Raw genomic sequence first — 18,077 nt, 5'->3', positions numbered from 1 at the left:
TATGTGCTTGTCATGGAAGGTTTCGTCGTTTGCTTTTAATTTCTATGCTTATAAATTGAATAAATTTATCAATTTATAAATTGATATGCTTACAAAAATGATAAATCTACTGTTTTGCGGTGTAAAACAGACTTTTTCGAGTGTGTTAACGGAAGAAAGTGACTTTATTGTGGACAAGTTCTTTCTAACCCCTACAAAAATATGGCTACGAATAACAAGAGAAATGTGAAAATATCAAAGAAGGTGATGACATTAGCGAATAAAATTGAGTTATTAGATAAAATTTCTAATGGTGAAAGTGTCTCCTCAGTGGCAAAATATTATAAAATCAATGAATCAACGGTACGATCAATTAAAAAAATTGGAAGAAAAAATCCGCCGTAGTGTCCGTGAAAACACGCTAATTGCTTCAAAAATTTGCTCTCTAACTTGTGATGCTAAATTAGAAAAAATGGAAAAGGCTTTAAATCTGTGGATCGAACCGATCCACAGATTTAAATCTTCAGACTGAACTCAAAATAAAATTCCGTTAAGTTCACTCATCATTTGTGAAAAGGCAAAACTCCTTTATCAACACTTTAGCGAAACTGGTGATAGCACTGGCGGGATAAGTTTTTTTGCTAGCAAAGGCTCTGGTTTGAAAGATTTGTTTGAAATTTCTAATAAATATTACATTTAATATTAAATTGTTTCTTATTTTCATTTTGATGCCATATGCTTGCATTTCACTATGTACTGTCTATGCATAGTCATATTATGAAGGTACATATAATACATACATAGACAAAATTTTAGACTAGTTTTTCTTATATATTTCATACTTTGGAACGGAACCCCTTTATTTCTATGGGAGCCATAACTCAGTATTCGCATTTTCGGTATTCGCGACATTTCTCAGGAACGTAACCCCCACGAATAGTGGGGGTTTACTGTATTCTATTATATTATGAATCAACAGGGATTGCCTTTATTTTAGATATAGGAAACTTCTTTTCCAACCAACTCTCCTAGTGAAACTTGCTAATAATTCTTGGGGAAGGCGATATCAATTTTGCAAAACATGGGACATCTTCCCCACTAAAACCGTAGTGTTCAGAACCATAGTGTTCAGACCGTACGGTCTCAACAATGAGTGCTCAAGACTTCTGTCTTCAAACACCATACCTCTGGCAGCAAGGAAACCATTACGTGGATTGACAAAAAATTAGATTTTTCAATGTCTAAACTGCTTAATAAATATGGATCGATTATTTCTTTTGGTCCTGTAGCTTGACTTTAGAGTTAAATTTAGGGGTCTAAAAAAATGGATATGGGGGGATTATTCTCTTCGTTCCTTAAGTTGGACTAGAACTTTTCGGGGTGTCATGTTCACAGGAATAGAGCAACTCACAATTAATCTGAAACTTTTGTCTTATGTTGTAGTGTTTGTTCTTCACGCATGTGTATAAGTGACCAATCGTTGGACAATTGGAATGGTCTACAGATATTAATTGAAGTTTGATGTAGTTTCATCTCTAAGGTTTCTGCAATAAGTAGTTTGTGGTAGTTTTGTTGAATATTTATAATTTTTGTTGCATTAAAGCCGAATGAATGTCGTTCATTTATTGCGTGAAACGAAAGTTCCGATGCATTTGAACGACCCGCCCGCAGAGAAGCTTCGTGTTGTTTTGCTTGAAGCTGTGCCACTCCCATGGTAGATCCTACATAAACAGCATTGCAATTTTTGCATGGGATGCTGTATACTAGGTTATGCTGTGATTTGAATGTGGTGTTTTGAAGGTCGATTTCTGAAGAATGTGTATAATTTGTTCATGGGTTTTGCTATGATTTTCATGTCAGTTCCCTTGCATATTTGGTTAAGTTTATTGTACCAGTACTCGACATATGGAATGGTGATGAAATGTATTTTGGTCTTGTCGGATTTTTGTGCAATGTTTGTAGCGAGGTTGTTGTTATTTATTTTATCATGGGCTATTGTTTTAACTTTGTTTATAATATGCGTTTATAATTATAATTATAAATGCATATTTATATAATTATAATTTTGTTTATAATTATAATTAACTTTGTTTATAATATGTTTGAAATATGCGGCCCAAAAAATATCATATCCAGTTTTTAAAACAATGTCTTTCTGAAAATTTAATACCGAAATTTGCTAAATTTCGGCTAGGTTTGAAAATCTAAGGAATACAAAAATTAGTTCTTACCACGTCAAGCAACATAGTAAAACTAGCTTTAAAATCTCAATTTAATCTGAAAAAGATATATTTTAAACAGATTCAACAATATTGCAATATTTTTAGAAAACACCTAAACAGTTGCTTTAGAGTATTCCTATTGATTGGAATACTCTAAAGCAAGCCATTCAATTAAAAATCGATGCCCAATCGACCACATTAGAGAATAGACATAACCTAAAATTGCAAGCCCTTAGGGGTTTTCCATCATTCGTCACACAATCGTTTTGAGAATCAAAGTGCATACCGAAACACCAAAAACTCAGATAAAAATTCCCACACCTTTCTCAATAGAAATCTACCACATATTAATGACTTCCGGGGTCTATTTAAACACTGCTTCCCATAACGACCCTAATCCATCAGACATAAAGAACTTATCATCTGTTACGCTACCTTCTCAGCAAATAGCCCTATTAAGTAAAGGTTTAAATTATAATTTACAACTGAGATTCTCCCCCAAGAAACAAATGATAATTGATCTTGAGTTCGCTCTTAGAGATTTGCCACAAAAAAACATATTAATCCAACAGACTAATCGAATCATAAACCAAACTATCCTCTCAATATCAAAATGACATAGAGAAGGAGCAAAAGCTTTACACACACTTAGACAAAATCGAGGTATCATAATTCAAAAGGCTGACAAAGGCGATACAGTAGTTATTCTCAATAAAGGGACTATATGAATAAATTATACACCATCATTTCAGACACAACGACATACGAAGAGGTTGCACCATCAGAGTTCAACAGCTTAGTTAACAAATATAACAAAATGCTCACCACCTATAGGAAAGATGACCACATCACTATGGTCCAACTTAAGCAAATTAAAGCCTGCACATACAATATCCCAACCTTATTCGGCCAAGTAAAATTGCGCAAAACAGGATACCCAATACATCCAATCATGTCATATAAGAATTCAGCTTTTGCTTCCTTAGCCATATTCATCTACCCAATTCTAAAACCACTCCAAGAACTCTTAACATATAACATAAAAAACTACGATGCTTTATTCATGAACCTCAAAGATCTCCATATCAAGGAGGATATGAAGTTATATTCTAAGGCTTAAGGTACATTTACTAACGTAAATGTACCTTATGCCTTAGACATAGTCTGGGCCTTCTTAAATGATGATAACCTAAAAATTAATAACACCAGACTCAAAAAAGACAGAATCTTCGAACTAACAGTAAATGCTAATTACATTCTCTTTCAAGAAAAAATATACAGACAGATTTTCTGCCTCCCAGTGGGCCTAAACATCAGTGAACTCATTGCTGAACTATACTTAGACAAATTATAAAAGATCCATCTTGATCCATTTATACCACAGATCACATATTACGGAAGATATCTGGATGATATCCTAATTATCACAGATCATTTGACCATAAACAATATTCTACAGATTTTTAAAACATCCATCAGAGATTAAAATTTGAATTAGAAATTGAAGCAGAAACCCACTCCATAAATTTCCTTAATTTTACCTATATAATATCGGTGTAAATACACCATAGTTAACCCATATATTTGAGCTACGATTGTAGCGTAGAAGGAATCGTTTTAATTGTATCTCACAATGTGGTTGCCTTCACAACAAGATAGCTACTATTGAATTACTTCAAATAAATAACGCTTCTCTAGTAGAGAAGGCTACTGTTATTTATTTTCAGCGGTACCACCACCCAGACGATCGTTTCGAAGCTCTTTGGCTTCGTCATCAGTGGGCGGGCAGGTACCCAGGTAATACAACAAGCCATCTTAGTTGCGAAGTTATATCCACATTATGAGAGATGCCAAAAGGGTGTGGTGGTAAGGTATTTTATTTTACTTACACAGATTTTACTTAATTTTACCATACACAGATTAGACCAAAAACTAAATTTCAGCATATATAGAAAACCCACTAATAAGGGGATGCTTTTGCATTTCCAAAGTTATCATCCCCAACCATACAAAAAATTGGCCATGCTGAATCAATTTCTTAATGCCTTTAAGTATTCTTCCACCCAGATTTCTCTAACCACTGAAAAAAATGAATTAACTATAAGATGCTCAAATAGGGGTTACATGCTAACCTATATAAACAAAGTTAAAACAATAACCCGTGATAAAATAAATAACAACAACCTCACAACAAACATTGCACAAAAATCTGAAAAGACCAGAATACATTTCATCACCATTCCATATGTCGAGTACTGGTACAAAAAACTTAACCAAATATGCAAGGGAACCGACATGAAAATCATAGCAAAACCCATGAACAAATTATACACATACTTCAGAAATCGACCTTCAAACACCACATTCCAATCACAGCATGACCTAATCTACAGCATCCCATTCAAAAATTGCGACGCTGTTTATGTAGGATTTACCGTGGGAGTGGCACAACTTCAAGCAAAACAACATGAAGCTTCTCTGCGGGGCGGGTCGTTCAAAAGCTTCGGAACTTTCTTTCCACGCAATAAATGAATGACATTCACTCGGCTTTAATGCAACAAAAATTATAAATATTCAACACAACTACCACGAACTACTTATTGTGGAAACCTTAGAGATGAAACTACATGAAATTTCAATCAATATCCATAGACCATTCCTATTGTCCAACGATTGGTCACTTATACGCATGCCTGAAGAACAAACACTGCAACATAAGACAAAAGTTTCAGATTAATTGTGAGTTGCTCTATTCCTGTGAACACGATGCCCCAAAAAGTTCTAGTCTGACTTAAGGAATGCATAGAATAATTCCCCCCATATCCATTTTTAGACCCCTAAATTTAACTCTAAAGCCAAGACCAAAAGGAATAATCGGTCCATATTTATTAAGCAGTTTAGACCTTCAAAAATCTAATTTTATGTCAATCTACGTAATGGTTTCCTTGCTGCCAGAGGTATGGCATTTGAAGACAGAAGTCTTGAGTGCTCATTGTTGAGACCGTACGGTTCTGACAGTGGGGAAGATATCCCACATGTTTTGCAAAATTGATATCGCCTTCCCCAAGAATTATTAGCAAGTTGGACTAGGAGAGTTGGTTGGAAAAGAGGCTTCCTATATCTAAAATAAAGGTAATCCCTGTTGATTCCTAATATATATATTATTATATCTAAAATAAAGGTAATCCCTGTTGATTCCTAATATATATATATATATATATATATATATATGTATATTAGCTCTGCATTATTGCCGTACTACTGGCTGATGTTTTTATTTTAAATATCATATTTATTTTAATTATCAGAGATATATATATATATATATATATATACAGTGGATTCCGGTTATTTGGGGCAAATCTTAAAAAAAGAGAAACCAATCGAGAAAATAGCCAGGGTTTACTTCGCTTAATTGGGACAGCATGCCATTTAATTGGGGCAGGAGACCACAGCACTGGAGATTACTCTACGATTGTCTCCGACGATACCACATGGTTCAGTCGAAATTCTGGAGGTCACAACCATAAAACAATAAAAACAATTTGCAGTGACCTGTTTATTGGGCTTTTCTGTTAGTGAAATCTATCATAAACAGACAGTAAATTCGATCTTACTGAATTTGGGATAATACCGACAGCTGGAATTCTGTGGGTTATTATGAAGAAATGTGTTTACACTTCCATGAAATCTTCAATCATATAAAAAAATTAATTTTCAGATCTCTTTATTTCTATTTTTAAAGCTTTGTAACTCGTTACTCCGTTCTCACTTGCGCATATCGTGTTACTTGCAATTTGTGTGAGCCGTGTTCTTTGTTATTGATTGCTTATCTTTTTACCTTTTTAAATTTTAACCCCCCCCCCAAATATCAGTGAACAGAAATGTCAACTAGTTAGTATGTACATATTACAGACGTATTAATTATTCCGATTATCACGTATATTCTTCTGATTTTCAAGTATCATTTAATTTTTTATTTGGTAAGGTAAGGTAATTAAGGGTAAATTTGTGCTTAATATATCTTTACTTTTATAGCCTATGGTTAATATTCCTCCTATTTTTGCTAATTAGAATCGCTCTTTAATAGAATTAAAATTCAATTCACAAACGTGATCACAATGACTGGTGCTTACTGCACATCGTATAGTGAATGATACTTTACTACGTTGAGTTCGTCGTAGCTTGATTTGATTGTACAGTGAACCAATTGTAAAAGGGGGGGTACATTGTATTTTTAACTATTTACATGAAACTTCAGATAATTTGGGCAGCCGCTTAATCGGGCCAAAATGCACCAGTCCTGATGTGTCTCAAATAACCGGAATGGACTGTATATATATATACAGGGTGATTCACTACCAGTGCAACAAACTTGCAGGAGGTGTAGGGGGCACAAAGAAAAATCGGAATCACATTGCATTGCAGGGTCCGAAATGCCTTCGTCATGCGGTAGAGGACGTTGAACAGGAGGTCGCGTGAACAGCGATCCCGCTGGAAGTCAGCATTTGCAAACCGTTTCTGTTGAAGAAACCAAGTAAAAAAAGTCCTCCGGAGTGGATAATCCGCAGGCTCCAATGATTGGACGTGTTGCAGATGGTATGAACTCATTTGGTTTGTTGACAGTATCCTCCATACAGTGGATTGGGAAATACCCAATCATTGGCCTATCGCTCGAGTACTTGTACTCGGATTGCCTTCTGCGTCCTTGTCATTCGCTCTCGATTCATGGTACCTCTCGTGAAACAACAAGTCTCACGTAACCTTCTGTGCACACGTGCGAAAATCGCATGATGAGGAGCACGCCTGTGCGGTAAACGTTCCTGGTACAAGCGCAGAGCGGCGCGCCTGTTACAGTCTGCAGCTCCATATGCGAGGTGCATGTCGGCCAGTTCAACGTTTGAATACTCATCCATCCTATTGCCTCGGGAACCGGTTCGCAAATGCTGACTTCCAGTGGGATCGCTGTTCACGCGACCTCCCGTTCAACGTCTTCTACCGCATGATGAAGGCATTTCGGACCCTGCATTGCTATGTGATTCCGATTCGTATTTGTGCCCCCTACACTTCCTGCAAGTTTGTCGCACTGGTAGTGAATCACCCTGTATATAGGTCAGGTTACCCCACCCACTTTGGGAGGATTTTAAGCTCCCATGTGATTCAACTGCTACTTCAGACCAATAACACCCACCATCTGTTTACCAAGCGAGAAACAATACCATTATGGCGAGAAATGCCATTACGGCAAAGTACTTTTACCGGCAAATTTCATCGAATTTTTGCTTGCTTCTCGCGCAGGCTTTCTTTACCTTAGCCATCTAGTTCAGCCTTATAGATTAATATCTCATTAATTGGAATTTCAACCAGTCAAGTAAAAGATACTTAAACACTTGAATGCTAGAACACTCACAATCAATTTATATTTCTCTGTTCACTGTTATTTACTTTAGCTAGGTTCACTGCCTATTTTATATCGTAGGTTCAGAAAATATTCATCTGAAGAAATTGGTTTCCACTGATAGAGGGAAGACAAATATCCAAGCTCAAGACCAAACTCATACTGTATGGCACTCAGAAGAGGAATTGCAGCATTTAGATAAGGAATTTATTAGCTACAAAAAGGTTTGTTATATTTTAATAATAGTAATAGTTTTAGTATTTGCCATTTCATGCAAGGAAGCCATAGACTTTTGCTGCACTGGCCAAAAACGAAAAAAAAGAAACCCCAAGTATATAAGAAAATACAAATAATATGCTTCCCTCCTCACACAGGTAACTATCCAGCTGACCATTGAATTTGTTCAAACTGTCAGCCTCAACTACCTGAGGGGAACTTGTTTTCCCGCAATCAATGACTCGCTGACTAAAAGAAAACGTCCTACAATATAATCTAAGCTTCAACCTTGTAATTTGAATTTTTGCCCCTAGTTCTGGAATTCTTTTTAACGCTGAGAATTCTACCTTAATTCATTTTACTAAACCTCTCAGAGCCTTATAAACCTCAATCAGTTCACTTCTGAGGCCTTGTTGCCAAGCTCTAGTCCACATTCTCAGAGTCTTACCTTGTACTATTGTCCTTATGCCGATGTCACCATTCACATTCTCAGAGTCTTACCTTGTACTATTGTCCTTATGCCGATGTCACCATTCACATTCTCAGAGTCTTACCTTGTACTATTGTCCTTATGCCGATGTCACCATTTGAGTTGTTCATCTTTGGATCCTTTCAAGAAGCTCAATGTGTCTTTTGAGATGTGGTCTCCTTACTTGAACACAGTGTTCCAAATTTTGTTTTGCAATTGTCTGATACAGTGGGATTACGACCTCCCTATCTTTACAGGATAATACTTGATAAATCATCAATAGGAAACCATGGGCTTTCCTGACTACCTGTTTATACTGTTCAGAAAAACTTGTACAGTGTAAAATTCTACATTGTTTTTAATTCAACCCAAGCAAGTATATAATTTATTTGGGGGTTGCTGTTCTCTAAGTGTAAGACCTTACATTTAGCAGCATTTAAACATCGCTGACTATCTTTGAAGTGTGTTCAAGTCATCATGAAGGAGTGCTGTTTGGCACTGGTCATTAACAACTTTACAAATCTTTACGTAATCTGAAAACTTTGACATCTCGCCTTCTTTATCTTCATCAATGTCATTTATGAAAATCAGAAGCAATAGTGGTCCAAGAATCAATCTTTGGGAGAACCTCACTTCAGACTTTACACCAAGGCACCTCTGTAGCCAGATGGGAAGGAGCAGCAGTGCGTAGCACACGCTTCTTGATTAGACCGGGATTCGAGCTCGTCACCACCAAATACGGAGGATGCGGAAAGATCGGGGAATGACCACCGCATATCCCGGAGCAATATGGCCTTAGTTGCTAATGCTCCAAATAACAAACAAACACACTTTACACCAACCTGAAGAATATCCATTAATCACAACCCTCTGCCTTCTGCCCTGCAGAACACTATCTACACTATCAAATTTCAGCCTTAAACTCAGAAGGCAAACTTAGTGTACAATCATAAACAGCACCTTGTCAGTGTTGCACAATTCAATATCATATCACAAGATGCATAACCAACCTTTCCTCTGTACAAAAAAAGCTATGATTATCCTGATAGTCTTTGCAAGTCACACCTTGACAGGAGCCACACCTGGCTCAAGAACCACTAACACAATCAACATGCAACCTGTCTGTTAAATCCACTAAATCCAATTTTATATTTACAACAAATAATCTACAAAACAATACAACATTACCATCGTGGAACCAACATATTTACATAAGAAAAGAAAACTAAGGACTTATATACAAAAAAACATATTTAATGGACAAAGTATGATAGTTCTTTTCTTAGAACACAAAATTACAGGGCATTACTCTTTACAGATCAGCTCCAGTTAGTCTCTTTCTACGCACAAACAGTTTGTCTGCAAAATTAGAAAAGGCTAGGAAATTGTCTTTATCATTCACAAAACGAGGTAGGTCATCTTCATTGTATACTTCGGTAAGAAGCTGTAAATTATTTTTTAAGTGTACATATGAATAGCAGCCAAATATATTAAATACTCCATGGTCTCAGGAGCACACACTTACATAATGGAGAGGCAGCAACCCCAGAGTGAATAAATTGGAGTTCAAGCTGTCATGCCCCGTTAGAAAAAAAGATACATTCAGACATGGGCAAAACCAATCTGCCTGTTGCTTGGTAAATTCTTACATGTCAGAAAAGTAACTAAAAGTAGCTATACTACCTTCTGTAGGGGACCAAGTTAATTGCCAATTATTAACAAACTCTTTTCTAATTCTAGAATTATCATCCTTAGTTGGTAGTCTAAATTAATTGAATAGTTGCTCACCCTTGCAGACAGGGCTTTCCGACGATAATATTGTAAAAGTAGTGGTACATAACTTCATATTGGATAGGAAGTTTTCCACTCAGTACTTGGAGTGACGTTGTGATACTGTTCTGCAATTTCTAGTGGTCATGAGAAGAAAGAAATGTTGTGCTTAAGTCAAATACTTCAAGAACAAACAATTATTAACACGATAATCCCATCCACCTGCAGCATAACAAATTATTGGTATAAAAATACACTTGTAGTATAATTTTAGCATTAGTAGAGGCACTTCATACAAGAAAGCAAGCAAGCTTATACAGCATCAGCCAAAAAAAAAAAACAAACAAAAAACCTTCCTATTTCACCCATCTATTCATTCCAAATGTTTGTCTAGTACTGCCTTCAACTCATTTAAGTTGCTGACCTCCAATTCAATAGATGGAAGTTTGTTCCAACTATCAACCACCTGCTGGCCAAAGCCAAATTTCTGCACATCTGTTCTACAATTGTCTTTCCTCAATTTGAGTTTATGTTCCCTCAGGTGAGTAATCTGAGCAAGAGGAAGAATCCCATTAGCATTGACATTGCTCAATCTGTTCAAGGCTTTATACACCTCAATTAGATCACATCACAGGTGCCCAGTCTCCAGAAGCTACAATTTACAGAACTTAAGCCTTTCTTGGTAACACCAACCCTTTGTTCCACTCACCAATCTCATTGCCCTTCTCTATACTCGTTCCAGAAGCTCTACAGCTTTCCTAAAATGAGGCCTCCGGACCAGTATACAGGGTGTGGCCTGACCGTCTTAGATAAGGGGACAATCACCCCCTTATCCCTGCTAGCAAAATTTCTGTCTATCATTGACAAGACTGCATGCGCAACTTTTGGAGCCTTTTTGCGCCTGCTCAGAAAACTTCATATCTGACTACACAATTATCCCCAGGCCCTTTTCAATCTCCACTACCCTGAGTATAGTACCACCCAGTTGATACATTACTCTGGGGTTACTGCTACCCATATATAGTACTTTACATTTGTAAATGTTAAACTTAGTTGCCACCTCTCAGCTCATATGCTCAACTTTTCCAGATCCTGTTGCAGTAGTGTACTGTCATTAACAACCCTGCCAACCCCCGTACCGTCTGCAAACAGACATTAACCCGATATACCTTCATAAATATCATTGATAAATACCGAAAACAGCAATGGGCCCAACACCAAACCCTGGAGGACTCCACTAATAACATCAGTCCACGAAGAGCACTGTCCATTGATAACCACTCTCTGTCTTCTCCCACTCAACCATCCTTTTATCCATTGTAGCAACTTGCCCTTAATTATTATTATTTATTATTACTTAGCCACATGGTCCAAGGAAGTCTGAGGCTTATGCTGCACCAGCCAAAAAAAAATTCACGAGCTACCCTGAGAGAGAGAGAGAGAGAGAGAGAGAGAGAGAGAGAGACAGAGAGAGAGAGAGAGAGAGAGAGAGAGAGAGAGAGAGAAGGGAATCGGCAAGAAAGAGAAGCCATACTTCTCCAATATGTACTGTAGTCTTCCATGTGCTTTCATAAAATCCAAATACATAATATCAGAATTATTCTTTGCCTCCAGTCCTTTTGTGACCATATCATAGTGTCCAATAAAATTTGTCGGACAAGACTTTCCCTTAACAAACCCATGCTGTGTCTGGATTCTAATTGCAGTGTTGTCTAGATGATCCTGCATCACTTTGGCCTAAATGACTTAGGTCTAAATGGATGTCAGATGAACTAATGAGACATGGCAGAGAAGAAAAATGCATGGTATACATATAAATTAATGGGTGACGTGGAAGCCTATGATGGATATAAGCTGGTCTGTAACCAAGTCACAAAGGAGATTAGGCAGGCAAAGGCAGATTATGAGAAATCCTTGGCAAAGGATGCAAAGAAAAACAGAAAAGAGTTCTTTACCTATGTAAACTCTAGAAGGAAAGGGATGAATAAGATTGGTCCACTGGATATTGATGGTTCAACTGTTGATGAACCTGCTCAGGTGGCTAACAAACTAAATGAGTATTTTGCATCTACATTTATACATGAGGAGTTATACAGGAAGGGGAATGCCAGAGGTGAAGTAAACTCTGGCAGTGAGCTAGATGATTTTGTAATAACAGAGAGAAAAGTGGTGGAGAAATTGTTGAGGATAAACATAAAAAAGGAATGCGGGGTGAATGGGATCTATCCAGTTATATAAAAGGAAGTAAGCAAACCCTTAGCCAAATTTATCACAGTTTCTCTGGACTCAGGAGAGGTACCCATTGACTGGAGATGTGCAAATGTGACCCCAATTCACAAAGGCGGTTCAAAGTCTGACACAGGTAATTATAGACCTGTGAGTTTAACTTCTGTTCCAGGAAAATTAATGGAGGCACTGGTTAAAGAAGCACTGCACGATCATCTAGACAAGACTTCAGTTATAGCTCGGACACAGCATGGTTTTGTTAGGGGAAAGTCTTGCCTGATCAATTTGATTGGATACTAGGTTGCAGTCACAAAAGAACTGGATGCAGGGAATAACTTTGATATTATATATTTGGATCTTAGAAAGGCTTTTGACACTGTTGCACGTGGAAGACTGCTGCACAAATTGGAGTCAAATTGCTGTTATGGATAAAGGTATGTTTGAGGGAGAGAAGACAGAGCGTAATCTCTGTAATCAATGGACACTGCTCATCGTGGACTAATGTTATTAGTGGAGTCCCTCAGGGTTCAGTGTTCGGTCTTGTTGTTTTCTGTATATATAAATGATATTGATGATGGTATATCAAGCTTTGTCTAAGTTTGCAGAAGATACAAAGGTTGACAGGGTTGTTAAGGACACTACTGACAGTTTGCTGCTGCAACAGAATCTGGAAAGGTTGAGCAGATGGGCTGAGAGGTGGCAAATGAAATTTAACATTTACAAATGTAAAGTAATACATATGGGCGAAACAGTAACCCCAGGGTAGCGTGTCAACTCTGTGATACTACACTGACAGTGGTAGAGAATGAAAAGGACTTGGGGTAATTGTGCAGGCATATATGAAGTTGTCTGAGCAGTGCAGATGGGCTGCAAGAGTAGCTCATGGTGTCTTGTCAATGATATACAGTAATTTTTCTAGCAGGGAAAAGGATGTGATTATTCCCTTGTATAAGGCAATGCTTATAATGTCAGGCCACACCTTGAGTACTGTATACTGGTCTGGAGGCCTCATTTCAAGAAGGATGCAGAGCTGCTGGAACGAGTACAGAGAAAGGCAACAAGATTAGTGAAGGGAACAAAGTGTTGCTCTTACGAAGAAAGGCTTAAATTTTGCAAATTACAGTGTCTGGAGACTAGGCACCGGCGAGGTGATCTGATAGAGGTGTATAAAGCCTTGAATAGTTTGAGCATGCTCAATGCTGATGGTATTCTTACTCTTGCTCAGAATAATCACCTGAGAGGGCAAAAATTCAAATCGAGGAAAGACAGATTTAGGATAGATATGCGGAAATTTGCCTTTAGCCAGCGGGTAGTTGGTTGGTGGAACAGACTTCCATCCCTTGTTGTGGAAGTCGATAGCCTAAATAAATTTAAGGCTCAGCTGGACAGGTATTTTGAACAAACAGAGGGGTGAAATGGGAGTGGTTTTTTTTTTAGCTGATGCTGCATAAGCTTGCTTTCTTCCATTATATGCCTCTACTGATGCTAATGCTAAATCAGAATGTTTTTTTGTGGGGGATTTTAACTTTCCAGATATTGACTGGAACTTGTATTTTGGTCACTTGCACATTAGCATGACTTTTGGTGATTTATTGGTGACTGTTTTCTACGGCAACATGTTCGAAAGGCAACCAGAGGGAGTAATTCTCTTAATCTGATTATCACCAGTGATTATTCATGCATTAAGAATTTGCAGATAAAAGAACCACAGGGTGATAGTGATCACAATGTACTGATGTGGAAATTACTTAAAGATGTAACTACCATCAAGGCTAAAGGGAAGGGAAGGGCTTTTGCTTTCCTAAAGATGACCCAGTGGTCTCAGACAGTTTTTAAATTCTGTACAGTGCAATCAACTGATGATGTTCCCAATGTTAAATGGAAGCCTTCAGGGACTTAATTTTGGAGGCTACTAGGCTTTTCATTCCAACTAAGAAATACTGTTCAAGGTTTAGGCCTAAATGGATGTCAGATGAATTAATGAGGCTCGTGACAGGGAATAAAAATGTATGCAATGCGTATAAAGTATCAGGTGATACAGAAGCTTATGGAAGATATAAACTAGTCTGTAATAAAGTCAGAAAGGAGGTTAGACAGGCAAAGGCAGATTGCGAGAAATCTTTGGCAAAGGATGCAAAGAAAAACAGCAGAATTCTTTACTTATGTAAACTCTAGAAGGAAAGGGATGAATCAGATTGCACCACTTAACATAGTTGGATTGACTGTTGATGATCATGCTTGTGGTAGCTGATAAACTGAATGAGTAATTTGCATCTAAATTCACACTTGAGGAGTTATTCAATGAGAGGAGTGCAAGAAGTTAATCAAACTCTAGCAGGGAGTTAAGTGATTTTCTAATAACTGACAGCAAAGTGGAAGAAAAATCGGCTGCTAGCAGGTCAGCTTTATCCTTGGCCAAAGTGAAAACAGAAAAAACAGAACCATCTGGTTTGGACAGATGTGGGAGCAGAGATGGGCAAAAGTTGTGGCTAGTAACTTTGGCATGAGACTAGAATGCTCGGCTACCATTAGGGCAAGAAGCAAGTTTTCTACTCTTAGCCTGTTCAAACTCTAGTTTGGACTGGTTAATAACTGCTTATTAATTGTTGCGAGCTTTGGTGTAGGCAGAAAATGAAACTGAAGAATTAGAAACAAGCCAATTATGATATGCAACATTCTTCTCTTGAACAGGCTTAGCACATTTATGGGAAAAGCAAGGTTTAGATAAAGGACGAGATTTTAAAGTGGAGTGTGTGATAAAGGATTCCATTCCTGCAAGAATAATTTCACTGACACGATCTGAGCAAACATTGACATCAGAACTTTTGAAACAGTAATCTGATCAAGGAAAAGAAGAAAATAAGTCTCGCAGGGCATGCCATTTTGCATTCTTGTAATGCCAAACAACACAAGGTTGGGAATAGCCATGAGATAAAGGTTCCATTGGAGAAGAGACAATCACCAAGTTGTGATCTGAAGTGCCTAAAGGACCTCTAACTTCGACCTTGTATTTAGAAGGTTGTTTGTGAGAAAAAGATCAAGTGTATTGGCTGTATGATTAGGATTGTCTGGTATTCTTGTAGGTAAATGAACAATCTGTGCTAGGTCATTAATAATTGCAAAAGCCTCAGCATCTCGACCTGCTGGGTCGGTGTGACTAGAAAACGGAAGCCAGCTGGAGTGTGAACATTAAAATCACCAAGGAAAATTACCTCACTCTAAGGAAAGTTGGACTGGAGAAAGTCAAGTTGCAAAGTGAGGAAGTCAAAGAGCTCCAAGTGATTAGTGGAGTTGGGAGAACGGTAGAGACAACAGATGAATTTGACACAATGAGGTAGAGAGATTTTAAGCCAGAGAAGATCAAGGAGAGGAGATTCCAAATTGCCAAGTCTCTGACAGGGAATATCAGAACGGACATATGCACAAGTACCACCTTTGAGGCGAAAAGAATCATACAGCGAATAATTTGGGCATCTGAGTTGAGCAGTATTTGGAATCAACAAATAACTGAGATTCTGTCAGAAAAAGTACATGGGGTTTGGCAGACTGCAAGTGGAAATGGATATCGTTGAGATTAGAATTGAGAACACGTATATTTGTGAAATGAATTAGGAAGTGCTTGGAAGGTTTAGATCTTTTCTAAGATCTGCTTACTCTTTTAGTTTGACAATTCATGGTGTATTCAATAGTAGTGTGTGGTCTCAGACAGTTTTTAAATTCTGTACAGTGGGATAAACTGATGATATTACCAACAGTAAATTCTAAGTGGTGGGAAGCATTCAAGGAATTAATCGTGGATGCTATTAAAAGTTTCATACCTATTAAAAATATTGTTCAAGGTTTAGGCCTAAATGGTTATCAAATGAACTAATGAGACCCGTGACAGAGAAGAAAAATGCATGGGATGCATATAAATTATCAAGCGACTCAGAAGCCTATGGCAGATTTAAGCTAGTCTGCAATCAGGTCACAAAGGAGGTTAGACAGGTGAAGGCAGATTACGAGAAATTTTGGCAAAATATGCTAAGGAAAACAGCAAGGATTCTTTACTTATATAAACTCTAAAAGGAAGGGGATGAATCTGATTGGTCCACTTGACATCGATGGTTCGACTGTTGATGATCCAGCTCAAATAGCAAATAAACTGAATGAGTATTTTGCATCTACGTTCAAACATGAGGAGTTATTAAGGTTTGAAAATGGCAAAAGGTTATCAAATTGTAGCAGGATGCTTAATGATTTTGTAATAATTGAGAGCAAAGTGGAGCAGAAATTGTTGAAGTTAAACATAACCGGTTCGCAAATGCCGACTTCCAGCGGGATCCCTGTTCACGCGACCTCCTGTTCAACGTCCTCTACCGCATGACGAAGGCATTTCGGACCTGCAGTGCTATGTGTTTCCAATTCGTCTTTGTGTCCCCTACACCTCCTGCAAGTTTGTCGAACTGGATGTGAATCACCCTGTATATATTTTTATTTATATATATATATATATATATATCTGATAATTAAAATTAATATAATATTTAAAATAACTATAATATAATATTTAAAATAAATATAATATTTAATATATATATATATATATGCTGAAAGTTCAAAATATTTCCATTTTTCTGCCTTCTTATATTCACTTTTTTGTCATTCCATTCAACGAATATATATATATATATGTTGAATGGAACGTATACAGGGTGATTCACTATCAGTGCGACAAATTTGCAGGAGTTGTAGGGGGCACAAAGACGAATTGGAACATAGCATTGCAGGGTCCGAAATGCCTTCGAAATGCCTTTTCACGCGAACGGAAGGTCGTGTGAAAAGCGATCCTGCTCGAATTCGGCATTTGCGAATCGGTTCCCGAGGCAGTAGGATGGACGAATATTCAAACGTTTAACTGGCCAACATGCACCTCGCATATGGAGGTGCGGACTGTAACGGGTGCTCCACTCTGCGCTTGTACCAGGAACGTTTTCCCGCACAGGCGTGCTCCTCATCATATGATTTTCGCACATGTGCACAGAAGGTTACGTGAGACTGGTTGTTTCATGAGAGGTACCATGAATCGAGAGCGAATGACGAGATCGCCAGACAATGAGGAGGATGTCCTGCGTCTTGCAGAAGGCAATCTGAGTAGGAGTACTCGAGCGATAGGCCAACGATTGGGTATTTCCCAATCCACTCTGTGGAGGATACTGTCAACAAACCAAATGAGTTCATACCATCTGCAACGTGTCGAATCATTGGAGCCTGCGGATTATCCACTCCGGAGGACTTTTTTTACTTGGTTTCTTCAACAGAAACGGTTTGCAAATGCTGACTTCCAGCGGGATCGCTGTTCACGCGACCTCCTGTTCAACGTCCTCTACCGCATGACAAAGGCATTTCGGACCCTGCAATGCAATGTGATTCTGATTTGTCTTTGTGCCCCCTCCACCTCCTGCAAGTTTGTTGCACTGGTAGTGAATCATCCTATACATAATATCATGAGTATCACTTGATAGAAATAATAAAAATATAAATACGTAAGATATGACAAATGCACCAAAATGCCCAAAGCAGCAGTAACGCTTTGCTGTTATATTATTTTAACCGTTATTTTATTTTATTTTACAGGTCACTTCCTTTAATTAATTAATTTATTTCTTTTATAGGTCACTTCCCTTAAAAGTTTATGTATGTATGTAGGAATTGATTCGTCTGAGAAATTTTGATAGCGGTACAGAGATTAGCATTAGTATTAACAAAGGCACATGATGCAAGGAAGCAAGCTTATATAGCATCAGCCAAAAAAAAA

General features: G+C 37.7%; 1 protein-coding gene across 1 annotated transcript in view; it reads left to right on the top strand.

Annotated features, from left to right (window-relative positions):
- Window positions 1–18,077, top strand: part of LOC150077612 (terminal uridylyltransferase 4-like) — a 753,631-nt gene that overhangs the window by 82,602 nt on the left and 652,952 nt on the right. The window contains exon 2 of the mRNA XM_090385959.1: window positions 7,681–7,823. Coding sequence (XP_090242085.1) covers window positions 7,681–7,823 — 143 coding nt within the window. The remainder of the gene's footprint in view (window positions 1–7,680; window positions 7,824–18,077) is intronic.

The sequence above is a fragment of the Mastigoproctus giganteus genome, chromosome 12 (genome assembly GCF_048544385.1).
Source record: "Mastigoproctus giganteus isolate SK-2022 chromosome 12, ASM4854438v1, whole genome shotgun sequence".
NCBI lineage: Eukaryota > Metazoa > Arthropoda > Arachnida > Uropygi > Thelyphonidae > Mastigoproctus > Mastigoproctus giganteus.
This window is presented reverse-complemented; position numbering and strand designations above follow the sequence as displayed.